Here is a 27,304-nt window from a genome sequence, read left to right on the forward strand (position 1 = left end):
CTCGCCGCCCTGGAACCAATCGGGCTCCGACGACCCGCCCCTTCCGCTCCGGAAAGCGACCTCCCAGAGCGTCTTCCGGCGGGAGCCCTGCGGCTCCTTACCATGGTGAGTTGGCCGTGGGGCGTGCGGGCTCTCTGCGGGCTGCTTCCTCCCGCTTCCTCGCCGGAGCGGCCCGGCTGTGCCGCCGCGCCTCGGAGACGCGTCGCCGGGGCTGTGCCTGGCGGGGGCAGCGGCTGCTCGCACTCGGGTCCCCTGGGCTCCTGTCCTTGCGGCTTCCTGCCTGCCCCGCGCCTCTCCAGCTGCGGACCCGCCTAGTGCCGGGCAAACCTCTGTGTGGGAAGAAGCCGGCGTCGCCGGCGACCGCAGGGCCGATGCTTGAGCGGGGCTCCGGGGCGGGCCTGCGGGCGTGCACGCGTCTGTTGCAGTCGAGTGTTTGCAGAGCTTGACTGCGCTGCACCCGCCGTGAGCGCCAGCGGCTCCAGAAAGCGAAGGGTTAGCTCGGCACCTAGGGAGAGAAAGCCTCTGGTAGCCGCTGTGGGTCTTGGAATGTCGTGTTTTCCCTAAAAACGAGCAGGTTGATTAGTTCTCACATTAAACTGAGTGTATTGGCACACGCCTGTGGCCTACAAAGTCAGGAAGCCGAGGCAGGAGATCATCTTGGTTTACACAGAAATCCTGCGTGGGGCGGGGGAGGGCGGTGTCTTAAAAACAGACAACAAAACCCAGAAGTCAAACATGAATCTCTCGATTTTATGTAGAGGTGAGCAGATGGTTGTGTTTTCAAACATCAGAGTGCTAGCCACTCCGTGAAGCCGTGACAAAAACTCACTGAGCTTTTATTGGTAGTTTACATACTACAGTGGTACGTTTTCGTTCTCTTGTGCCACTGTAAACTTTTCCTCTTTGGGTATTAAAATATTTTTTTCTAATTGTATCTTTAAAATTTTCATGAAGATCTTTTAAAGCCTTTGTATTATTTTAAATTGTGTGGGCATGTACGCATTAGTGCAGATGTCAGAGGAAGCCACAGACTTTAGATCCCCTGGGGGTGGAGTTACCGGCATTTGTGATCAGATGTACGTGCTAGAAATCGAACCTGGGTCCTCCGGAAGATCACTAAGTATTCTTATCTGAGCCATTTCTCCAGTCCCAAGATTATTATTTTTCTAATTTTGTATGTGACTGTTGTGTCTGCATGTATGTTGGTGCAGGAAGTGCGTGCTTGGTGTTTTGGGAACTAAGAAGAGGATGTTGGATCTCCGTGAACGGGGAACTGTAGATGATTGTGACTACCTTGTGGGCACTGGGAACCGAACACCTGTCCTCTTCACTCTTCCATAAAATCTCAGTATCCCCTTGCATACAGAAGATGGAAGAAACTTTTTCCTCTGTAGGGAGTGACAGTAACCAGAAAACCTTCACTCTTTCTGGCTTTTTTAAAAAAATAAACATACCCAACATCCATATTCTGCAACAGTGAACAGCTTGCAAATTTGTGGGAATTGGACCTTTGACCTAATATGCATACGCTGTTCCATCTTCCTGGCTTCTCTATTTCCTGCTCTCATCCTTATCAGTGTAATCCTTATCTATAATTCACTCTTTGGGTGCGTGTGTGCAGGTATGCGTGGAGGTCAGAGGTCGATGTCACGTGTCTTATTTTTTGTGGTTCTGGGGACAGTCCAGGAAATGGTTTTATGACTTGCATGTTCTAATGAAGAAAATGCTCTGTGTAAGATTATGGTGCTTTCAGCCGGGCGTTGGTGGCGAACGCCTTTAATCCCAGCACTCGGGAGGCAGAGGCAGGCGGATCTCTGTGAGTTCGAGGCCAAGCCTGGTCTACAGAGCGAGTTCCAGGACAGCCTCCAAAACAATACAGAGAAACCCTGTCTGGAAAAACCAAAAAAAAAAAAAAAAAAAAAAAAAAGATTATGGTGCTTTCTTAGAAAACATGAAAGTGTAACTGCTAGCATTAGTAAAGTTACAAAGACCAACTTATGACACAAGGTGACAGGATGATGATTGTCCTATAGTTAACTGCAAAAGGAATAGCATAAAAACCCTATAGCTTGGAATAATCTAAGATGACCACGTGTCAAAGGTGAGACTTCCTCACACATTTTCTCCATTTCTCATGCACTCTGCATGAGTATGTTTTGTTTTGTTTTTTGGAAACAGGGTTTCTCTGTGGCTTTGGAGCTTGTCCTGGAACTAGCTCTGCAGACCAGGCTGGTCTTGAACTCTCAGAGATCCGCCTGCTTCTGCCTCCCGAGTGCTGGGATTAAAGGAGTGTGCCACCAACACCCGGCTTGTTTTGTGTGTGTGTGTGTGTGTGTGTGTGTGTGTGTGTGTGTGTGTGTATGGTATGTGTATGTATGTACGTGGAGGACAAAGGTCAGTGTAGGGTGTCTTCATTGACTCTCCACCTTACCGTGTGTAATGGGTATGTGTGCCTGTCCATGTGTGTGTGAGCCAGAGCTGGACAGTGGTATCTTCCTCAGTCACATTTCGCCTATTTTTTTATGTATTTATTTATTTATTTATTGCTTATTTTGAGACAGTGACTCACTGTGTTGTCAGACCATGTTTGCCTCAAACTCAGAGATCCTCCTGCCTCTGTCTTGGTAGTGCTGGGATTAAAGGCATGTGCCTTGTGTCTTCACATTTTGGGGACATGAGTTCATTGACCCAGATAGGCTTGCTTACCAAAGAGCTCCAAGTAGGGTTAGAGAGATGATCCAGTAGTTAACAATGCCAGTTGTTCTTCCAAAGGACCCAGGTTCAATTCTCAGCACTGACGTGGTGGCTCATATCCGCCTGTAACTCTAGTTCCAGGGGACCCAATCCCCCTTCTGGCTCCACGTGCAGCAGACACGTGGTGCACGGGTATATGTGTAGGCAAAACACCCATGTGCATAAAAATAACTAAATGCTCAGTTTTTTAAAAGCTCCAACTTGACCTAGTGGTGCATGCCTTTGATTCCAGCATTTGCGAGTCAGAGGCAGGCACAAGCTCTATGAGTTCCCTGTGAGCCAGGCTGGTCTACAGAGTGAGTTCCAGGAAGCCAGAGCTACATGAGAAACCTTGTCTCTAAAAGACATAAACAACAAATAAATCAGAGCTCCAGGATCTCACCTCTCTCTGCCCCTGCCTCCTCGCCACTGGGGTTGTAGTTTATGTCATACTTGGAGCTTACCTGGATGCTGGGGTGCACACTCAGACCCTAAGCTTTTTTTGACAACGAGCACTATGGACTGAACCAGCATCTGCACAGTATTAGGATGGCACCAGAAGTGACCCTCTGCCTTTTAAAACAACAGTTGACCCCAACCTAAGAACATAATGAAGTTCCATGGGATGACCTGGGCCTGCAGAGATGGATGGCCGTGCACTAAAGAGGGTTTTCTGTTTACAACCTAGAACTGCAGTTCTGAAAACAGGCATCCACACACAGGGCACACACTTAAACAGACACACATACATACACATAAATGCTTAATAGAGTTTTCCTTAATGGGCTGAGGCTAAATAGATGTTGGGTTTTGAGACAGGCTCTCCCTACAGAGCTGGCTGTACTGGAACTCTGTACCTGGCTGGCCTCAAACACAGGAAGATCCCCCTGCATTTGCTCCCCTAGTGCCGGGAATGAAGGTGTACACTACCACACCTGGCTCAAGGATCAACTGTAAACAGCATTTTTTTTTTTTTTTTTTTTTTTTTTTGGAGACAGGGTTTCTCTGTGGCTTTGGAGCCTGTCCTGGAACTAGCTCTTGTAGACCAGGCTCACAAAGATCCGAGTGCTGGGATTAAAGGCATGCACCACCAATGCCGTAAACAGCATTTTTAAAGTTTCATTGTATATATCCATTGAAGTGTGTTACAAGAAGACATTTTCACGCAAATGTATTTGTAGTTTGAACAGTTGTCCATGATCGCCCTCTGCCTTCTCTCTCTTCACTTTTCTCCATTCCAAGACCCTTTGCTCCCCTACACAGTTTGATGAAGCAACATTTGTTTTGGTGTGAAAATACTCCATATGTTTTTTTGGTTTGGTTTGGTTTTTTGGGACAAGATTTCTGTAGCTTTGGCTGTCCCAGAACTCATTCTGTAGATCAGGCTGGCCTTGAACTCACAGAGATCCGCCCACCTCTGTTGTTTGCTTTACAGCTTTATTACTTTTTATGAAAAATTTCAAGATTCAAACATAGAAAAAGGACTTGCTACCTCTCATCAACTTGCTTTGTAGCTGGGCAGTGGTGGCATGCGCCTTTAATCCCAGCACTCGGGAGACAGAGGCAGGGGTTCTCTGTGAGTTGGAGGCCAGCCTGGTTACAGAGCGAGTGCCAGAATAGCCTCCAAAACAATACAGAGAAATTCTGTCTCGAAAAACAAAAAAAACAACAAAAAATTGCTATGTAGCCAATTGCCTCCCCCGCCCCCCATGAACTTCTGGTTATCCTGTGTCCATCTCCCAAGTGCTAAGATTCTGTGCCTGGCTTCAATTATTCTTACACCAGCTATTGCTGCTGCCTCTTTTGCCTTCCTTACTCTCAGTGTAATGACACTAGTGCCACCTCTACGATCAGTTACACCTCCCTATAGCTACTGGGGTGTCTGCTGACACCAGGAGTATGTCTGCTGCAGTTCAGTCTGCAGGGTTTTCACACTTAGGGTCTTTTTGTTTGGGTTTTGTTTTTGAGACAGGGTCTCACTGTGATTCCTTTACAGAGATGCATCTGACTCTGCCTCCCCACTAAACTGTTTACCCAATTATTTTTTATCAATAAAAACTCGGGAGTCAGATATTGGGGTAAAAATTGGACTGATCCAAGAAGCAACCAGTGACCTCCTCTCTCTGCTTCCTCAATCTAAAAGAACCTGCAAATCTTTCTAAGTCCCTCCCCCATACTTCCTGTGTCTCTATATGTCCTGGGTCCTCTAAAACCTCTATGGCTAATTCTGGTCAGCTAGTAGCTAGCCTCCCCCTCTTATTCAAGGTAAACTTTATTGTCAGTCTCAGGAGTGTCCAATCACAATGTCCTACAACACCCCTGTGCTGCATTAAAGGCTTGTGCTGCTACATCCAGCCAGGGCCAGGGTTTCTTGGCTGCATCAGATTTTGACTCAAACTTCAGTGAAGTAGAAATGTAGGTTGGTTGTTATATTGACCCTGCCTTTGGGGTTTAAGAAAGTACTCTGAGTCTCTCGGTGGTAGTGTATGCCTTTTGTCCCAGCACTTGTGAAACAGAGGCAGGAGGATCTCTGTGAGTTCAAGGCCAACCTGGTCGACACATCAAGTTCTAGGACAGTCTCCAAAGCTACAAAGAAACTCTGTCTCAAAAAAATGAACTGGCAAACAAACCAAAAATATTTAGATGTGGTGCACATCTTTAATCCCAGCACTCAGGAGACAGAGGCCAGTAGATCTCTTGAGTTCTACGTCAGCCTCATCTACAGAATGAGTTCCAGGACAGCCAGAATTGCATAAGGAAACCCTTTCTCCCAAAACAAAACACCCAAAGTCTTTAATTAAATGTGCATATCAGCCATCAAATTATGACACATGGCTCTTTGATGATCAAGAAAGATTCTCTCTCCCCTCCCACAAAATTACTTTTGGAATAACAAAGCCCCCCACCCATCCACCCATAGGATCATATATTTTCAGCACAAGGAAAGTGGGTCTTTATGAGTGTTAGCAGAACATTTGGTGCCAGCGCTACCCTGTGCTGTTGTAGTACAGAGGCCATGAGGTTCCTTGACTGAATGCCTGAAAGAGAACGGAGGGCTTGTGTTGTGTGGCCTCTTAGCTTCGTTGGAGTGAATGTAATCTTTTTTGGGTGGGCTCATCCAAGCTAAAATGCTTACATCTGAATTCCTAATTAGCTATTGGCTAGGTTTGAGACTTTGGAGAGCTTAGCAAAAATGATTTGCTTCTCATATGAGTATTTGGGTATTAAATCAATAAATGCAAGTAAGTTGTGCAGAGTAAGTGCTTGGCGTGTGGAACACTCAATAAGTTAGTACACTTCAAATCACAGGGTCTTTGAAAATTATCAGATATTCAAGGCTGAAGTGTATTTTTTATGTTTGTCTTAAAGGGGACAATTCATCTCTTTCGAAAGCCGCAGAGGTCCTTTTTTGGAAAGTTACTACACGAATTTAGACTTGTAGCAGCTGACCGCAGGGTAAGTCCTTCTTTGATCATGGTTTGAGTTATTGCAAAGCCATATGTGGAGGTCAGAAGGCAACTTGGGAATCACTTGTCTCTACTATGAGTCCCAGGGATCAAACTCTGGTCCTCGGCCTGGGCAACAATACCTTTACCCTTTGAACCATTGACAGTTTCTAAATCAGTAGTGTCTGTTAATCTGTGTTACCATCCTCATTTCTTCTTTCTTGACCCTTTTACCATAGTTGACAAGAATTGACCACTTCTTAAAATGTAGCATCATATAAATTAAGAAACAGTCTGGCTTTTTTCCTACGGACTTGTCCATTGTCGTTCAGTTATTTTCACCACTTCTGTTACTGGTGCACTTTGGAGTGTGAATTCCAACCTCTATGATTTTGCACATCTAGAAAGGCTGTCAGCCGGGCGTTGGTGGCGCACACTTTTAATACCAGCACTCGGGAGGCAGAGGCAGGTGGATCTCTGTGAGTTCGAGGCCAGCTTGGTCTACAAGAGCTAGTTCCAGGACAGCCTCCAAAACAATACAGAGAAACCCTGTCTCAAAAAAAACAGGTTGTCTACTGAATGATTGTCTTTACTCGCTGTGTACGAATGACTCCGTGTTTAAATCTCAAGCCCTAACGTCTCTCCCACCTCCGCTTCCTTTATTGAGTTTGGACTCTTGAGCGTCCCACTGGAAACCGAACCTTAGTCCTCACTGGCTTGCACGTTAACTAGATAGTCTCCCAGATTAGCCAGAAAAGTTTAAACCATTTTCCTTCTTGTTTGTCCCTCATTCCTCACATGGGTGTTTTCAGCAAATGTGCCAGCTCTGTCTTTAATGTAGTGTGCAGAATCTGACCCTTAGGACACACTTACCGCTGTCAAGCTGTAGAATAGCCAGAATGATCTTTTGCTTTCTTTAGGCAGGGGGAGGTTGGAAGTCTCACCATGTAGCCTAGGCTAGCCTCAGACTTGCTGTGTAGCCCATGCTGGCCTCAGCTGCATACCTCTGCACCCCGAGTGCTGTGATCGCAAGTGTGCCCCCGCATGCCCAGGAGATGCTCTTTAGGGAATTTGAGACAGACACAGCCAGTGTTTCCTGGCATTCAAGACATCATGTGCTATTGCCTCAGACCCCTCTCTTGTGGTCTCTCAGCTTGTTTTCTGTGCCTTTACTGCATTTCTGATGAGCTCATCTGGAAAAGAACCCTCTCCAGGCCTTTCTGTTTCCTTAGCCCACTTTTTTTTTTTCAAACAGGGTTTCTCGGTGTAGCCTTGGCCATCCTGGAACTCTACTCTGTAGAGCAGGCTGGGCTTGAGCTCACTGATCTGACTACTTACTTTTTATTTTTTCCTTGTGCTTATTACCATTAACCTAAATACTTGTTTATTGTCACTCTGCCTACATTGTAGGACTGTGGGTATTTTGGTTTTTGTTTTTTGTTTGGTTGGTTTTTGGTTTTTCGAGACAGGGTTTCTCTGTATTACTTTGGAGCCTGTTCTGGAACTAGCTCTTGTAGACCTGGCTGGCCTTGAACTCACAGAGATCCGCCTGCCTCTGCCTCCCGAATGCTGGGATTAAAGGTGTGTGCCACCACCCCCAGAGTAGGATATGTTTTGTTCTCTTCGATACTCATTCCTGAAATAATGCCTGGCTCAGATATGTGTTGAGTAAATAGATTGATTCAGAGAGTTATCGTTAAATTTACATTCTTGGGTTGTTTCTGCCAGGGTTTTGCTCTGTTGCCTAGGCTACTCTAAATGATCCTCCTGCTTCACTGTGGTGACTTGATAGATGATGATTCTGATAGATGTAGAAAGTGGGACACACTTTTTAGAAGAAGTTGTGTTTATTCCGTGCTTTTGATCAGTGTGAACTAGGCAGCTTGAACAGATCTGCTGAACTCTGTCAACCCTGTGTGAATGGAGTGCTTTTCCTTCCTGCAGTCCTGGAAGATCCTTCTCTTCGGTGCAGTGAACGTGCTGAGCACCGGCTTCCTGCTCATGTGGTGCAGCTCTACTAACAGCATAGGTATGTCGCCTTTGGATTGTACCAGCTAGGTTTCACTTTTGCTCCTGACTTTACAGAAAGGTGCTGGCTACTCTTTTTTTTTTTTTTTTTTTTTTTTTTTTTGGTTTTTACGAGACAGGGTTTCAGGGTTTCTCTGTATTGTCGGAGGCTATCCGTCCAGCCCAGCCTCGAACTCACAGAGATCCGCCTGCCTCTGCCTCCCGAGTGCTGGGATTAAAGGCGTGCGCCACCACCGCCCGGCTGGTGCTGGCTACTCTTAATGTCATCTGAGACGAGGGGACCTCAAGTAAGAAAATGCCTCCCTCCGTAAGACTGGTCTGTAGGCAAGCCAGTAAAGCATTTCAAGATTAGTGATCAGTGGAGGAGGGCACAGCCCATTCTGGGATGGTAGTTCTGGGTTCTACAAGAAAGCAGGCCTAATAGAGTCATTTGGCACATGCCTTTAATCCTAGCACTCTGGAGGCAGAGGCAGGTACATCTCTCTTGAGTTTGAGGCCAGCCTGGTCTACAAAGTGAGTTGCAGGACAGCCAAAGCTACATAGGGAGACCTTGTATCCAAGGGGGAAAAAAGGCAAGTTTTAGGGACTGGAGAGATGGCTCAGTGAGGACTGGTTCTTCTTCCAAAGGAGCACCCACATGGTAACTAACAAGTGTTTGTTTGTAATTCCATAGCCCAAGAATGCAATGTCATTTTCTGCAGGACTGTAGGCATGTGTGTGATGTATAAACATGCAGGCAAGGAAAGCAGCTATACAAATAAAATAAAAATAAATAAATCTTAAAAAATAACTGGAGAAAGCAGGTCGAGCAAGCCAGTAAGCAGCTCTCATGCATGGCCTCTGTATCAACTCCTGTCTCCAGATTCCTGTCCTATTTGTGTTCCTGCCTTGGCTTCCCTCATTGGACTGTGATTTAGGATATGTAAACCAAATAAACCCTTTCCTTCCAAGGTTGCGTTTGGTCATGATATTTTATCATAACCATAACAACCCTATGACAGCTTATTTCCCTTTATATAGTATGTGCTTTTCTGGAGTGTGCTTTTATTTGTTCGTTCATTCATTCATTCATTCATTTGCTTGTTTGTTTATTGTGTGCTTTGATGTTTTGCCTTCAAGTATGTTTTAATGAGGGTGTGAGATCCCATGAAACTAGACTTAGACAGTAGACAGTGAGCTGCCGTGTGGGTGCTGGGAATTGAACCTGGGTCCTTTGGAAAAGCAGTCAATGCTCTTAACCACGCAGCCATCTCTCCCACCCCGACTGCTTGCTTTTAAAAAACAAATATTATGAAGTTTGAGTTATTTTATTTGCGGGTGGGAGGCATGTGTGAACATCAGAGGATAATGGAAGGAATTTGTTTCTCTCTGTTCACCATGTGGGACCAGATATCAAAGCCAGATATGTCAAGTTCGATGTGGCAAGGACTTGTACCTGCTAAGCCATCTTGCAGGCCCAGTATTGATTTTTTTTTAAACAAGAATATCTTTAAACATCCCTGTAAACAGTAAGGCTTATTTATTTGATTGGATGTTACTTTTTCTTTCTTTAGGTGTTCTTGTCTTAGACTCACTACATAGCCAGGATTACCTTTAATGTCTATCCTCCCCTCCTCTACTTCTCCAGGGTTGAGTTATAGGCATTTGACATCATGCCTGCTTTTATGCATGGGTTGAACCCAGGGCTTCGTATATGCTATGCAAATACTTTCTGAGTTACATCCCTAGCCTTGTTTTAACATGGCATTTTAAATGATCTATAATTTAAAAACAAAATACAAAACAAAAGCCTTCTAAGCCAGCTGCAAAACACAACTCTTTAGTGTATTATATTGTAACTTTAACTTGTACATTTTATAAGATTTTTTTAAGATTTATTTATTTATTACATATACAGTGCTCTGCCAGAAGAGGGCACCAGATTGAATTGTAGGTGGTTGTGAGCCACCATGTGGTTGCTGGGAATTGAACTCAGGACCTCTAGAAGAGCAGTCAGTGCTCTTAACCTTTGAGCCACCTCTCCAGCCCTATGAGTAAGATTTTTGAAGCTTATTAGTTATTCCATAAGAGAGAAAGTCTGTTGTTTTCTTGCATCTTGACATCTAGTAGTTCGTGGATCACGATTTTCTTCCTAAATAGTACTGAGAGGATCTGGGTGTAGCTCAGTGATAGAACACCTGCACGGCATGCTCGGGGCCTAAGCCCTGCTTTCAGTCTCCAACTCTGGAGAGAGGTGGGGAGTAGAGTTAGAGAAAGGGGTGAGTGAGGGGCGGGGAAGGAGGCTGCTGGTGAAACATTTATAAGTTTAATACGTAACTTTGAAATCAGATTAAATCAAAAGCTGATTTGATTTGACTGACAGAGCAGACAGAGAGTGTCTTACCCAGATGATAGAGCAGACAGAGAGTGTCTTACCCAGATGATAGAGCAGACAGAGAGTGTCTTACCCAGATGACAGAGCAGACAGAGTGTCTTACCCAGATGATAGAGCAGACAAGAGAGTGTCTTACCCAGATGACAGAGCAGACAGAGAGTGTCTTACCCAGATGATAGAGCAGACAGAGAGTGTCTTACCCAGATGACAGAGCAGACAGAGTGTCTTACCCAGATGATAGAGCAGACAAGAGAGTGTCTTACCCAGATGACAGAGCAGACAGAGAGTGTCTTACCCAGATGATAGAGCAGACAGAGAGTGTCTTACCCAGATGACAGAGCAGACAGAGTGTCTTACCCAGATGACAGAGCAGACAGAGTGTCTTACCCAGATGACAGAGCAGACAGAGAGTGTCTTACCCAGATGACAGAGCAGACAGAGAGTGTCTTACCCAGATGATAGAGCAGACAAGAGAGTGTCTTACCCAGATGACAGAGCAGATAAGAGAGTGTCTTAGGTTTCAGACTTTTTGCGCCTCCATGTTTCCTGGTGTCGGGGTCTGACTTGAGTGAGTTTAACCTGTTTTGACTGCATATGTTAATCGTATTTAGTATAAAATTGCAAATGTGTAAAGGTGATCAGGAACTTAATAATTTGGTGTTTTTTATGTTAAAAACAGATTAAGAGGGGACTGAGAGATGGCTTATTGTTTGAGAGCACTGGCTTCTCTTACAGAGGACTTGGGTTTGATTCCCAGCAGCTACCTGGTGGCTAACAACCACCCATGACTAGTTCCAGGGGATTTGATGCCCTCTTCTGACCTTTGTGGGCACTGCATAGGTATGGTGACACCCATACCTGCAGGCACAAACATATACATATAATAAAGATTAAATGTAAATATATTTTTTAAATTGTCACCAACACCGTCCCCCACAAAGGGGACTGGAGAGATGGCTCAGTAGTTAGAATGCTTGTCATCCCTGCAGAGGACCAGCATCCAGTTCTCAGCACCCTGTCAACCGCCTGTAACTCTGCTTCCAAGGATGCGGCACCCTCTGCCTTCTCAGGCTCCTGCATGTCCATGTTGTTTCTAAGCTCACAGGGGCCACACATGCACATTTAAAGATAATAATAATAAAAGTGGATTGAGCAGCATTTTAATGAGTCTTTCTGTTGTTTCTGCAGCCTTAACTGCCTATACTTACCTCACTATCTTCGATCTTTTTAGGTAAGTTTTGTATTTTTTTTTTTTACTATCATTTAAATTTTAGTTTTGGGTTTTTTGTTTGTTTTTGGAGTCAAGGTTTCTTGGTATAGCCCTGATTATCATGGAACTCTCTCTGTATACCAGGCCTGCCTCTGTCTCAATTAAATTTTAAAGACAACAAGCAAGGATTTTGTTTTATTTTGTTTTTGTTTTGAGACTTGTTTCTCTGTGTAATAATCCTGGCTGTCCTGGAACTCATTAAGATCCGCCTGCCTCTGCCTCCAAAGTTCTGAGATCAAAGGCATACACCACCACCACCCAGCTTCACACAAGGATTTATTACACTGACTTACTAAGCTTTCTTTGCTTAAAGGAAAGTAAGTAGCTAAATAAGCAAATATATCATAGATGTAGACAACACCCACATCCTAACAAGAAAATATTGCACCTGTAGAAGAACGGAAAGGTCAATACTCAGACATAAACTTAGCATGTACACACGCTGAATAAAAGTGGTGAATTCCAGAAATAAAGAATTTCTTCATAAGTTTTAAATCGCATGCCATTCTGAGCAGTGTAATGAACTCTGCTGGCACTGTCTTGATTCACCCAGCCCGGGGCATGAATCGTCACCAAGTCCAGGTTAAACACACTGTAGGCCTGTCTCCTGCTATCAGATGGACAGCTCTCTGTTATCACAGCTCCATGGGGCTGGTGCTCAGGTAGCCCTGACACAAGGACACAGTCTGCATCCATTTCATCCTGCTAGAATGGGAAGAGGGACTCAATTAAGAAAATGCCTCACTGGGTGGTGGTGGCGCACGCCTTTAATCCCAGCACTCTGGAAACAAAAGCAAATAGATCTCTATGAGTTTGAGGTCAGCCTTCTCTACAGTGCAAGTTTAGGCACAGCCAGGGATAGACAGAGATAAACCTGTCTTGAAAAACCAAAAAAGCAAAGAAAATGCCACCATAGGATTTGCATGTGGGCAAGTCAGTAGTGTATTTTCTTTTTTGACAGGGTTTCTCTGTATTGTTTTGGAGGCTGTCCTGGAACTCACTCTTTAGAGCAGGTCTCGAACTCACAGAGATCCTCCTGCCTCTGCCTCCCGAGTGCTGGGATTAAAGGTGTGCGCCACCACCGCCCAGCATAGTATATTTTCTTAATTAGTGGGGGGGGGGGGGGATCTGTGTGTGCGGCACCCCCCCCCACTCCAGTTAGTTCTGGGGCAATTAAGAAATCAGGTTGAGGGCTGGAGAGATGGGTCCTCCATTAAAGACTAGGCTCACAACCAAAATTATAAGAAATTGGGTTAAACAAGTCATGGAGAGCAAGGCAGTAAGCAGCACCTTCCATGGCCTCTACATCAGCTCCTGCCTCCAGGATCCTGCCCTCATTGAGTTCTGCCCTGACTTCCCTCAGTGACGGTCTGTGACCTGAGAGCTATAAGCTGAGGTAAACTCTTTCCTCCCCAGAATGTTTGTGGTCATGGTGTTCTATCTCAGCAGTAGAAACCCAAACAAGTGCAGTGCCCATGCCCTTTACCTCACCTCATCTTGTCTTGGACAGTGTGGCAGCACACACCATGAGGCAAAGGAGGTGGAGGACAGGACGTTGTGAGTGGAGGGGGAGACGGCCACAGATGAAGTGTGGGTTTCTTCACATGACAACTGTTGTCATCCAGAGATGCCATGTGTTAGGAGGATCGTTGAGGTTAATTAGGAATTATTATAATTTATTATTAGTCTAGTATGTATGAACAGTTCTCAACAACCAAGAGATTCCAAAAACTTAATTTGTTGGAGAACTAGAGAGAGAGTTCTGTGCTTGCTACTTTTGCATTGGATACAAGTAAGTTGCTAGGACCAGCACCATCTTCTGGTCTCCACTGGTACCTGCATGAAAACACAGACACACACACACACACACACACACACACACACACAGTAAAATGAACCCTCGACTGGTACACTGGTACCTGCACACACAATAAAATAAACCCTTATTTTAAAAAACTACTTCATAGCCAAGCCTGGTCTATAGTGAGTTCCAGGACAGCCAGTGTTATACAGAAAAACCCTGTCTCAAAAAAACAAAAACCAAACCCACTTCATTTGTCTCTGCATGTCTTCCTATTTCTGCTTTCTAATGTTCTAATGCAAACTTTGTTTTTCTTTAGTTTAATAACATGTTTAATAAGCTACTGGGTAATGATGAGGAAGCCTAGCCCTGCCTATTCATTTGGGTAAGTTCAGATTATTTTATTTTCTGCTAAATTGTTGTTGTTAACATAATAATGATAGAGAGCTGGTTGTAGCATTTCTGGAAAATCAAAATAAATGCAACCTGCTTAGTGACATAGTGATATATAGTGAATGTACATAACAAATATTTTCTAAGAAGAGTCTAGAAGTGACAGATAATAAAAACAGTAATTAGCCAGGTGTTGGTGGCACACGCCTTTAATCCCAGCACTCGGGAGGCAGAGTGCTGCAATGATGTGTTAGAAACACAAAGTAATCCTCATAATGACTCGTGCTCTCTACTCTTACATTGCTATATGATAGAGTACCTGGCCACATGGCCTGGGAAAGGAAGGGGTTATTTTGGCTCATTGTTTCAGAGAGTTCAGTTCATGGTCTCTTGGCCAAACGTGGTTGAGCACAGCCATCATTAGAGAGAAGAAAGCAGAGAACAGAGACATACAGGAAGTAACCAGATCACAGTGTGACCCCAGGGCATGCCACTCACTGTTCCCACTAGCTAGTCCCCGTCTCTTACCTCTTGCCCCCTCCCGGTTAAGACTGCCATGATTGTCAAGATACTAATTCAATCATTACCTTAGAATTCTCATTGTCTAATTACTTCTGGAAACACCACCACAGACTCACCCAGAGGTACGCTTCACTAGTCTTATAGGTGTTTCTTTATTCAATCAAGGTGAGCCAATCATTACTTAAGATTTAATTGAAATAATGTTATGCACTGACTAGTGTCCAGTACAAAAAGCGGGTCAATTAAGTGTCAGTTCTTATGATAATGGTTGTTTCTACACAAGTAATGGCCATAAATTGTTATAGAAACAGGTATAAAATAGATAATGTTGTTTCAGTTTTCATTGTTGTCTTTGTAACCTTATTTGTAGGTTCTACAGGGTGGGGGTACAGTCTATGCCCTTGATTGAAAAACAGCTCTCTCCTATAGGGGAAGATTATTGTGGAATATTAGTTTAAAATGTGTTACATTCATCTATGCTGTGGAATATTTCTTTAATGATACAAAAATGTCTTGCATTCTTTTATGTTGTATTTGTTTAACTCTGTAAAGCTATGTTGCTTTGCCTGTCCAAAACACCTGATTGGTCTAATAAAGAGCTGAACGGTCATTAGCTAGGCAGGAAAGAGGGATGGACAAGGCTGGCAGGCAGAAAAGAGAAAGAAGGAGAAAGGGAAAGGAGGACGCCAGCACACAGCCACACAGCCAACCACAGAGGAAGAAGGAAAAACGGATATATAGAATAAAGAAAGGTTAAAAACCCAAGAGGCAAAATGTAAAGAGAAACAGGATAATATAAGTCAGAAAAGCTGGCTAAAAGCAAGACAAGCTAAAGCCAAGCATTCATAGTAAGAATAAGTCTCCATGTATTTATTTGGGGGCTGGGTGGCAGGCCACCAAAGAGTAAAAAAATAACAATAATAAAAATTTAAAAACTACAGAAGATCATCCTTTCAAACTGCATAGCTCCAGGAAGGACACACATAAACGATCAACCCTGACAGTCAGGAAAGTGGCAGATGTCATAACCCTGTCCTCCTCTTACCCACTGTGTTGACACACTCTGCTACAGTTTCTATAGCTAACAATAGACTGCCCATACATATATTGAGCTAGTAAATATTTTCAAGTGTTCTAGGAAGACTGGTTTATTAATTGAACAATTTTGGCATTCAAACTAATTATCTGATTTCAGGTTTGAAAGATTAGAAGTCTTGGCTGTGTTTGCTTCTACAGTCTTGGCACAGTTGGGAGCCCTCTTTATACTAAAAGAAAGGTACATTTTTGTATGTATTATGATCAATCTCACCTATGAAACTTGGAAATATGAGAGAAACCAGTGATGACTTGAATGATAGGCAACTTATAATGGGCATCTTTGGAGCTCTGATAGTACAGTTTCTTCTTATTTCAGACCCTTTCTCCTCCTTCCTACTTCTAGTTCTTTCTTTGGTAGTACTAAATTCAGTCATAGGTGAATCTGGGTGGATGGATGACACTCAGCCTGACATGTGTAGTTCCTCCTTTCCAACCCAGGGAAGTGGGCTTGGTAGAGGATAACCTACCTGTTAGTGTCCTGGCATCATCTCCTCTAAACATACCAAGAAATTTTCATGAACTTCAGGGTGGGCTAGCTGTATAATTATAATGTGTACCTAGATATTTAATACAGATTTCTCAGGTTTATAATTTATAGAACTTATTTGATAAGATTTTCTTTCTTTTAGTGCAGAACGCTTTTTGGAGCAGCCTGAGATACACACGTAAGCTGGGTTATTTATTTATTTATTTATTTATTTATTTATTTATTTATTTATTTATTTATTTATCGCAACTATGGGGATCAATCTCAATCACAGGGTTTCATGCATATCTCCAGCCAAAGATTTTTATTTTAGGGGTAATTTGCTGTTAATTTTGATCCCAATTACTGGTTGCTCCATTATTACTTTGTTCAGCATCAGAGTTCAGAGTATGGCCATTTGTCTTATCACTGGCATCTCTGGAAAAGAGCCTGCAAGTCCCAGACCCTGAGCTCTTAATGGCACAGAAGGATTTTTAACTTCTGGCCTAGGTCAGCACACTAAGCCAGCTCCCTCTAGTGTTCTATAACTTCACATTTAACCCCCAAAACTTTCCGGGCAGCCTTTAGAAAAGACTGTATTTATCACCCACCTACTGGCCAACTCTGTAGGCCTCTTACTAGTTAACTGAGGAACATCTGACTCAGCTAGCATGTTGGCACAAATTCTCTTAAGACTTGTATAACTCTATAGTGGTAACTATCCATGAGAAAACATTGTGATGGTGAGAGATCTGTCGTGTCCTGTGGAAATGAAGCAGCAGCAGTCGAGACATGAGTTGTCTGGCTAGAAAACAAGTTTGGATTCTGGTTAGCAGACCATTAAAACGGGCCCCTCTTCCCTTCCTTTCCCTGATTACCTCCACGTGCTGAAACTACAAATCGGAATTACCAAGGAAAACATTAAAGTGAATGTTTTGTTCTTTTCAGGGGAAGATTATTAGTTGGTACTTTTGTGGCTCTTTCTTTCAACCTGTTCACCATGCTTTCCATTCGGAATAAACCTTTTGCTTATGTCTCTGAAGGTATGTATGTCTTTTGTTTTCTAGTTTACTATTTTAAAAAATTAGTTTCTTAGAAAAATTGGTGGGTTTCTCTTTCTTCCTTTGGTTTTTCAAGACAGGGTTTCTCTGTGTAGCCCTGGCTGCCCTGGAACTCACTCTGTGACCTGGCTGGCCTCAAACTCAGAGATCTACCTGCCTCTCCCTCCCCAGCTGCTGAGATAAAGGTGTGCACACCACTACTGGGCAGTTTGTTTTTACACTAACTTGTAGATCTTTGAGAATTATATTCAGCAGAGAAGTAAGAGCTAGACCAAAGCATCTCAAGTCTTTATGTGGAAGATTATGCAGAATTTCATCTCTAGCACAAACTGAAAATAATATATAAAAGTCAGTGAACTAGCTTTGAACTAAGTGATAGTCTGATGAAAAACTACAGGTTTATCTAGGCATGGTAGCACATACCTGTAACTCCAGATCATGGGAGGATGAGGCAGGATGATTGCAATTAGTTAGAGGCCACTCTGTTCCATGCAGTGACTGCTGAGCTAGCCAGGGCTGCATAGTGAGAGCCTGTCTCTCAACAAAACAGGTGAAAGGATTTCCAGGGTCTTCACAAGTTGAGGCAGTTGTTCTGCTTCATGGGTGTATTAGTGGTCATTTTTACAGCTTTCAGTGTTTTGCGATCTCACTCATCAGGCAAGGGTTTAGTGGTCACTGATGGGGAAATGAGTGGATACACAGAGCCCCTGCTCGGGAACAATGCAGATAAGATGAGGTCTTTAGGCCTTTGAACTTGAACAAGACAGACAGCACCGAGAGATTTCCCAAGTGCTCCTTCATGTCCCAGCAAGCTCTCAGGTGTTAGGAAGACAAACTGTATGTGTACCCGTCAGAAGTTGTGGTAATTCTCTCCGTAGCCAAAGGCAGATACTCTACCATCCTCACTTTACACTTGGGCCTTCAAAGATGAAGTCATCTGTGAAAGCCGCACTCTGACGTGTCACTGCCTTCTCTAGTGCTGGACCAGTCTTTACAGCATGGTTACATCATAAAATGAGTGTCAGTAGCACACTGGGATGAATCCCATGTGTCAAGGGACAGTCAGTCCCTAGTCAATGTCTTTCAGTGACTTTAGATGCACTCTTGGCTTTCTGAGAGCCAGAGGAGTTAATAATTGACATGATCTGGAACCCATTCTTTATATTAATACATTTTTTAATTGTATGAACAACTTTTTTTTTTCTTTTTCATGGTTTTTCAAGACACGGTTTCTCTGTGTTGCCTTGACTGTCCTGTTCCACTCTGTAGACCAGACTGGCCTCAAACTCACAGAAATCCTCCTGCCTCTGCCTCCCCAGTGCTGGGATTAAAGGCATGCGCTGTCACTGCCCATTCTTGCTAAACTTCTGTTGAAATGTATTTACTTCCTTTGGGGGGGCTGCAAGGCATGAAGGTCAGGGAACAACCAAGGGCATCCGTTCTTTCCTTCCGCCATGTGGGTCTCAAGGCTCACACTTGGTCGTCAGGCTCAGCCATCTTGCCATCCCTGAAGCTCTACCAGCCATGTGTGAAGTCCTCTAACTCCTTGAGCTGTGCATAGAAATTGACACTGCTTTAGACTTAGTGTCTGGTCAAGACAAGGGAAGAAACTGTAGATGCAGGAGAGCATTGCCCTTTGTCATGTTACTTGGACGCTGCCAACGTAGTTTTTGAAATGAAAGAACTCATTTTTCTAGTAATGGTTATTCTTCTATATAGATAATTTTAAGTATTTTCTCCTTAAAGCTGCTAGTACGAGCTGGCTTCAAGAGCATGTGGCAGACCTTAGTCGAAGGTAAGACGCTCCGGAACTTCATGACTGCATAATTAACAAGGGTACCCGAGAAGTGTGTCCATCATGGAAGCTTAGATTTGCAGCTGAAATCACTGCATGAGCTGCTCTCTGTTCAGTTCATTTTCCCTTGGCTTTCTAATCGGTGGCACAGAAGAATTCTCTACTGTGGCAGAGCTTTGTCCCAAGTCCTCTGCTCTATAAGAAGTAAACTGCACCTTATCTGTAACAGTGTTCCTGTTGGTATTGCCGAGCTCTTCTAATGAAAACACTGTTTGGTCTTTCATAGCTTGTGTGGGATTATACCCGGACTCAGCAGTATCTTCCTGCCCCGCATGAATCCTTTTGTCCTGATTGACCTTGCTGGGGCATTTGCTCTGTGTATAACATACATGCTGATTGAAATCAAGTGAGTACAATTGTATTGCTATCTGATGTGTTTTGATTCCTGGGACCTGATTTTTAAGGGCATCCACAAGATGGATTCGGGGCCAGGCGTCCAGCGTTTTTGCTGGTGACCTGTGTAACTTGGTCATGTCTTATCCTCAGGTGTTCCCATGTGAAAAACTAAGGGAATCAGGCTTCTGGGATGCTCCTATCCCTGCCTCCCATCTCATTGTGGGGATACTGGGATTACAGTACAGTTGTGGGTCACCACATCCAACTTGTTACATGAACTCTAGTGAGCCAACTCAGGGCATCAGGCTTGAGAGGCAAGGGCTCAAACTCACTGAAGCATCTCCCTAGTCCTGATGTTCTTTTTATTTTATTTTATTTATTTATTTTTGTTTGTTTTTTGTTGTTGTTTTTGTTTTTTGTTTGTTTTGTTTTGTTTTGTTTTTTGAGACAGGGTTTCTCCGTATTGTTTTGGAGGCTGTCCTGGAACGTGCTCTGTAGACCAGGCTGGTCTCAAACTCACAGAGATCCCCCCTGCCTCTGCCTCCCGAGTGCTGGGATTAAAGGTGTGCACCACCAATGCCCATCCTTTTTTTTTAACCATTTTATAACATATAGTTAAGCACATTCACATTCTGTACAGTTATCATCCCTAACTGATGCTCTATGCCCATTTGAATAATACCTCCACATTTTCCCCTTCTCAGAAGCCCTTATTCTACATTCTAACTACAATATAAGTAAAATCATGCAATCATGTTTTTGTGACTGGCTTGTTTCATATAGCAGTGTTTTCATAATTCATGTTGTATATATTTGTATTTCCTTCCTTTCTGGGCCTAAATCCCACATTTTATCTGCCCATTCATCTGCCAGTGCACAGTTGGATTGATTTCCACCTTTTGGCTGCTAAGAATGAGCTGAAGTATACAGTCACCCATTTCATTTCCTGCTTCCAGTTCTTGTTGGTGTCTACCCAGGAGTAGACTTGCTGTAGCCTGTGCATTTGTAGGAACCTCAGTGCTTTATTCAGTGCCTACCTTATCCTACTCCTTGCTGAGTCTTCCTCAAGGCAAATCCAGTTGACCATGAGGCTCACTGTCTTTTCTAATACGTATTTGTCTCCTCTTTGCCGTTGTCGTCGTCGCTGTCTTCAGATGGTCTGTTGGTCTTCTGTTTTCATTCTCACCACCGTCGATAGTCATTTTCCACTTATGTCGTCGTCATCTCTCGAAGTCACCAGTGGGATTTTCCTCTTTCAAATCCCCCATTTGTAAAGCATTTTTAGCTTGGCCTCCTGTGCAGTCAGCCCTCTGTAAACCTTACCAACCACCATCCATCTGGACCTGTTCTGTTTCTGCATCACGGTTCTCATCCCCCTGCCCATGTTGCCTTCACTTGTCATTGGGTCATCTGAAAGCTCAACTCCTTATTTATTTATTTAACGTAATGTAAGGAGATTTTGTCTGCATGCATGTCTGTTCATCTGTAAGTGCCTGGTGCCCATGGAAGCCAGAAAAGGGTATTTGATGCCCTGGGAGTGGAATTCCAGACAGTTGCGAGCCACTATGTGGGTGCTGGGAATGGAACCCAGGTCTTCTGGGAAAACCACTATTGATTGCTTTCAACTGCTGAGCCTTCTCTCTAGCCCTAGCTTCTGAATTAGGCCCATCCTGGTAGCCCCATTATTCACGGAGTGTCAGTAATGTCCTGAAGAGACTTGTACTTGGTCATTACTATTACTTATTACTTTACTTATTGGATTTTTACAATAAGGTCTCATGTAGCCAGGGTGCCCTGGACCTTAGTACACAGCCAAGGCTGGCTGTTACCTGTGGCTCCTTCCGCTTTCACCTCCCAGATGCTGGGATTACTGGTGTGTGCATGACAGGGTTGAGACTTCTCCAACACACAGTGCTTCACTGTAGTTTTCCTGTGTGAACGCAGAGACTGTCTCATTCCTGTTTCTGCTCCCAGTATAGGGGCCGTAGACTGTTCAGAACCAGCTTGTCGCCATTAGCATTTTGGTCTGTGTTGTTAGGAGAGCTCAGAATTTGAGACATGATGCATTGTAGTCCTTCAGCTACAGTGTCTGTAACAGTCCCAGGAAACTTTGAAATTGTTTTTGCTTTTTAATTCAAAGGTTTCTCTGTAGCCCTGTTAGACCAGGCTGCCCTCAAACTCAAGAGATCTGCCTCTGCCTGTTGGTTGCTGGAATTCAAAGTGTGGGTCACCACACCCAACTCAGTTTTGAAGATTTTAGTGCAGGAGTTTCTGAGAGGAAAGTGGGTGGAGTCAATGATAAAAGCCATATATCCCTGAGTCAGAAGTTATCGCTTGAAGTCTTTGTCTCAAGTCTGCGGTCTTTCTGGTGCCAGGTACACCAATTGATGTGATTATCTTCCCACTAATCTTTTATAGGCAAGAATTCTAAAAGCTAGCCAGGCGGTGGTGGCACACGCCTTTAATCCCAGCACTTTCGAAGCAGAGGCAGGCAGAGCTCTGTGAGTTCCAGGCCAGCCTGGTCTACAAGAGCTAGTTTCAGGACAGCTAATGCCACACAGAGAAACCCTGTCTCAGAAAAAAAAAATTCTACGAGCTAACTTTTTGGAGATTTTTTGTTTTTTTTTTTTCCTCTGAGGTGCTTGCTCTCTTGATAGTAGTATCTATTTGTGATTTTTAAAAAATTATTTTATTTTTGATAATGTTAGGTATTTTATTAAATTATAAGATGAACTATACATTTAAGATTAAGACTTGTTTTTCCTTGCAGTAATTATTTTGCTGTAGACACTGCATCTGCAATAGCCATTGCCCTGATGACGTTTGGCACCATGTATCCAATGAGTGTGTACAGCGGGAAAGTTCTTCTCCAGGTGAGGCTCTTGTTTTCATTAGGTACTAGTGTGAGTCATGTTCTCTTTTCTTTTCTTTTCTTTTCTTTTCTTTTCTTTTCTTTTCTTTTCTTTTTTTGGTTTTTCAAGCCAGGGGTGTTTCTGTATAGCTTTGGAGCCTGTCCTGGAACTCACTCTGTAGACCACACTGGCCTTGAACCCATAGAGATCTGCCTGCCTCTGCCTCCTGAGTGCTGGGATTACAGGTATCAGCCAACCATGCCCAGCCAACTGTTTTAAGTGTTGTGTATCCAAGTATCTGTGTGTACCCCTTGCGCAGACATGAGTCCTCAGATGTTAGAAGAGAACTTGGGTGCTCTGGACCTGGAATTACAGGCAGGTGTGAGCCTCCAGCTGGGTGCTAGGAACCAAACTGGGGTCCTCTGTAAGCGCAGTAAGCGCTCTTTTGCCGTTGATTTGTTTTTTGGGTTTTTTTTGTTTGTTTGTTTTGTTTTTGTTTTTTCTTTTCCAAGACAGGGTTTTGGAGGCTGTCCTGGTTTTGTTTTGAAGGCTGTCCTGGAACTTGCTCTGTAGACCAGGTTGACCTCGAACTCACAGAGATCCACCTGCCTCTGCCTCCTGAGTGCTGAGATTAAAGGTATGTGCCACCAATGCCCTGCTTGCTTTTGGTTTTTTGAGACAAGATCTTCCTTCATTGCCCTGGCTGCCCTGGAACTCACTGTGTAGAGCAGGCTGGCCTCTGTCAGAGATCCTTCTAAGGGTGTGTCTCACCATATCTCGAAGTGGTAAGGGCACTCTTGACTGCTGAGCCGTCATCACTCAGATCCTTGCTGATTGGTTCCATAAGTCTCATGAGATTCTAGCGAGAGCATCTTCTTCGTGAGAGAAAGAGTATGATGTCTTCTTTCCTGAGAGCCCCTCCCAGTTCTTTCCTTAATCTACTTTTGCTCAAAACAAAAATCCCACAAATGACTGTGGGCCAATTAGTGATGTCACCCTACTGAGCCAGTGAGACCTCTTCCCTAAATTGTGATAGGACACATGTCAACCTCAAAGGCTGGTTTGAAATCTGTGTGGGTGTGGAGGAGGCTTCTGAATCATTACTGCAAAATTGTTTTCTGCCTAGTCTGTTCATGATTATTTTATTTTTCTAGACTACACCACCTCATGTTATTGGTCAGTTGGACAAGCTGATCAGAGAGGTAAGATGGAATAATAAATAAATCTTTTGATTTGCAGGGGATTTTTTGTTTTGTTTTGGTTTTGGTTTTGGTTTTTTGAGACAGGGTTTCTTTGTGTAGCTCTGGGGCCTGTCTTGGAACTCACTGTATAGACCAGGCTGACCTCGAACTCACAGAGATCCACCTATCTGTCTCCTGATTGCTGTGATTAAAGGCGTGTGTCATTACCACCCAGTGAACAAGTCTTTTTTTTAATTTATGTTAGGGAAACTACAGAATTTTATTCTAGGGAAGTTGTGTGTTACACTAACAGTAGAAGCTATAACACAGGGACAAAAGATGGAAAAATCTTGGGGAACTGCTCAGTTTGGAAGCCAAATTGACTAAGTACTTATGGAAGGTGATGGTCTGAAGACACTATGTTAGCTGGGTAAATGATTTTTTTCACTCTGTCTTCAGGATTTGACCAAAGGCAAAAGTCCATTTCTCCATGCTAATCCACCTAACTTCCTGGTTTGTAGGGTATTTTCTCTTGTAAGGAAGTCCCACCTGCTAATGATGAAGAAATGTCATTGGTTTGGATGCTGACACTCGTCTCAGTTCTTGGGTGTCAGCATTCATTCCAAAGGTCACTTTTTCCAGCACAGCTGGATGCACGTCTCAGACTGAACCCTGGCCCTGAATATGTCTTTGTTGTCACTAGCCCTGGAATTTACTGGTAGCCTACATTCAAAGAGAGGTTTGCTAGAAGAGGGTCCAGGCAAAGAAACAACTAGTATACACACTAGAAAACAAACCTGGTACCACAAATAAGTGCTTGTAATAAACATGTCTACCTTGTTCAAAAACAAAACCATAGCAATGTAAGCTCTGAGGCAGCACCTGGTTCAAGGCGTGGGGCAGCCTGAGCCAGGACTGAACAAACACCGAGTATCTGCGGCCTCTGAGAGCTACTGTGTGTCCTTGGGCAGGACGTAATGTGATTGGACCACTCTCTGTGTCAAATGCAGGTAACTGACAAACTGTTCTGTGCTTTTGATTAGGTGTCTACCTTGGATGGGGTCCTAGAAGTCCGAAACGAACACTTTTGGACCCTTGGATTTGGCTCATTGGTATGTCTTCTACAAGTTAGTTTGGTGTAACTTAAACATGGTTTTTTAAAACTTAAATTAGAAAAAAATGTTCTCCTACCATGTATTTTTTTGTTTGTTTATTTTTCTTTTGAGACAGCATCTCATTCTGTAGGTTAGGCTATTCTGGAACCTGCTGTTGTAGCCCAAGATAGCCTTGCGCTCACAAGACTTTTCCCAGCCTTCTGAATACTGAGATTCTGGGTGTACACCATCACATTTAATCATGTCCTTTTGTTTGTTGTTTTTGTGACAGGTTTCTCTGTGTAGTCCTATTTATTGTGGAACTCACTGTATAGACCAGGCTGGCCTTGAACTCACAGAGCTCACCTGCCTCTGCTTTTCGAGTGCTTCTGTTGCTTGTGTGTGTGTGTCTGTGGTGTCTGTGTGTCTGTGTGTGTGTTCTATCTGCATGTATGATACATGATTTTATGACAGAATAGGGCATCAGATCCCACTATAGGTGGTTGTGAGCTACCATATGGTTGCTGGGAATTGAACTCATGACCTCTGGAAGAGCAGCCAGCTCTTAACCTCTGAACCATCTCTCCAGCCTTGAAAAATTAGTTTTTAGAAGTGAGTTTTGTGAATCACATAATAATCACATCTTTACGGCTTTTAATACAGATTATCAAATTGCCTTGCAGAATGGCTGTGCCAGCTAACCCTCTACTATAGAGCATTTTCATGTGAATGTATATGTGTAGTGTGTGTGTGTGTGTGTGTGTGTGTGTGTGTGTGTGTGTGTGTGTGTGTGTGTGTGTGTGTGTGTGTGTGTAGAGGCCTCAGGTTGCTGTCAGGTATCTTTCTTATCACTTACATATTGAAGCAGGGTCTCTCAGTTGAACCCAGGCTGGTCTCAAACTCACAGAGCTCCTCTTGCTTCTGCCTCTCAGTGCTGGGACTAAAGGTGTGTGTCACCACATCCAGCCTCTTTTTTTGCTCTTGAAATTCCATTTATTTATCATCTCTGGGTTAGATGCAGTTGTCTTCTCAAATCTTCAACAACTACTGAAATCGTAGCTTTTCTATACCTTCCCAAGTACTGGGATCTCAGATGTTCACCACTGTGCCTGGTTTATGCAGGGGTGAGGATCAAACCCAGGACTTTTGCATGCATTCTGTAAACTGAGCTGCATCTCTAGTCCATCTTTTAAAGGGACACAAATCATTTCATTAACTTCTCACATTGATAAGTACAAGTAGTAAATAGCAAGATACTGGTTTTCTTATTTTAAAGAAAAAAGTACCAATCAACTTGTGGATAAAGCAGAAGTCTTTGTATTATAATTCTTACCAGTCTTGTGATTTTCCCCTTTTTAGGCTGGATCAGTACATGTAAGAATTCGACGCGATGCAAATGAGCAAATGGTCCTTGCTCATGTGACCAACAGGCTGTACACACTTGTATCTACTCTGACTGTTCAGATTTTCAAGGATGACTGGATCAGGCCTGCCTTACTGTCTGGGCCTGTCGCACCCAATGTCCTAAACTTCTCAGACCATCACATAATCCCAATGCCTCTTCTAAAGAATACTGATGATATGACCCCTGTCACATCAACACCAGCCAAACCTAGCAGCCCTCCTCCAGAGTTTTCATTTAATACTCCTGGGAAAAACGTGAGCCCAGTTATTCTTCTGAACACACAGACAAGGCCTTATGGTTTGGGTCCCAGTCGTGGACACACGCCATACAGCAGTGTGCTCGGCCAAGGACTGGCAGGAGTTGGAGCAGGCCAGGGATTGAGGCCCACCTTCCCACATGTGCCGAGTCGGTATGGAAACTACAGGACGGGGCAGCCGAGACCTTGAAGGACTCTAACTCATTTTTATGAGCAATGTCGACTCCTTGGTTCCCAGTGTATTTAGTAATCCAATTTGCATTGACTGTTAACCGTTTAAGTGTCAGATTATTGCAAGCTTGTTCGTATTTCATGAAACTTATAAACTATATTTTTATAAAATGTTCTTTGTGGCAGTGAGATCTTTGAAAATGTGACGTGTCTTAAGTAGGCTTCCTTCAAAAAGCCCATTTCTCTAAGCTGGAATGTCAGCTATTTTTGGGGGGGTGGGGGTAACGGGGCGTTCTGAGACCGGGTTTCTCTGTGTTACAGTTCTGGCTGTCCTGGAACTCGCTTTGTAGACCAAGCTGGCCTCAAACTCACGGAGATCTTCCTGTCTCCCAAGTGCTGGGATTGTAGGTTTTGAGCCACCATATGGGTATACTCTAAATTTTTAAGTAACAGGTTTTGAGTAAAGCTTTTTTTCATTTACAAATGTAGCACATTTGTAAATAGTCCACTATTCTCAATGTTTTATTTTAGCTACAATTACCAAACCTTTGGTAAAATGGAATGAGTTTTAAAAAAAAAATCAAGTTTTCCATATTACATTTAGTCAATTGTCCATTGACGTAGATAGCCATACTTTGTTTTTGTTTTGTTTTCTCTGTATTGTTTTGGAGGCATACTTTGGTTTTGAATGAGTAAATTTATTAAGTATATAGCAAGTCGAGGAAAAAGGATAAACTGCACAAGATGGGAAGACAGAGAGCCGGGCATCACCAGCTGGGCGCTCTAAACACCCAGCAGCTGGGGCAGCTCCTGTAAGGTAGCCAGGAGGTCTTGTAGAGTCCGCAGACTGTCCGTCCCTTGAGGGAGGCATCCAGGTAAGAGAAATAGCAAAGAGAGGGAGTCATCTAATGAGAGGCAGCAGCACCCACAGAGACCGTGCATCCGGGGAAGGTAAGGCGGCA

The 27,304-nt window shown here is 43.7% G+C and overlaps 1 protein-coding gene across 5 annotated transcripts; it reads left to right on the top strand.

Moving 5' to 3' along the window:
* On the top strand, positions 1-26,513 carry Slc30a6 (solute carrier family 30 member 6). 5 transcript variants are annotated; one of them, XM_005073585.4, is made up of 14 exons: positions 1-105; positions 6,103-6,189; positions 8,124-8,208; positions 11,770-11,812; positions 13,972-14,037; positions 15,763-15,843; positions 16,295-16,330; positions 17,080-17,174; positions 18,939-18,987; positions 19,274-19,393; positions 22,154-22,256; positions 23,390-23,437; positions 24,460-24,528; positions 25,870-26,513. In XM_005073585.4, exons 1-14 carry the CDS (start codon positions 103-105, stop codon positions 26,359-26,361), a joined length of 1,377 nt encoding a protein of 458 aa, XP_005073642.1. In that variant the 5' UTR covers positions 1-102; the 3' UTR covers positions 26,362-26,513. The 5 variants fall into 5 exon arrangements, with proteins under 5 accessions (XP_005073642.1, XP_021084924.1, XP_040586744.1 ...); XM_021229265.2 differs by lacking the exon at positions 1-105 and adding an exon at positions 386-492; XM_040730810.1 differs by lacking the exons at positions 1-105; positions 8,124-8,208 and having other exon boundaries at positions 6,111-6,189.
* The last annotated feature ends 791 nt before the right edge of the window (positions 26,514-27,304 follow it).

Source organism: Mesocricetus auratus, unplaced genomic scaffold (genome assembly GCF_017639785.1).
Source record: "Mesocricetus auratus isolate SY011 unplaced genomic scaffold, BCM_Maur_2.0 Super-Scaffold_100024, whole genome shotgun sequence".
NCBI classification, from domain to species: domain Eukaryota; kingdom Metazoa; phylum Chordata; class Mammalia; order Rodentia; family Cricetidae; genus Mesocricetus; species Mesocricetus auratus.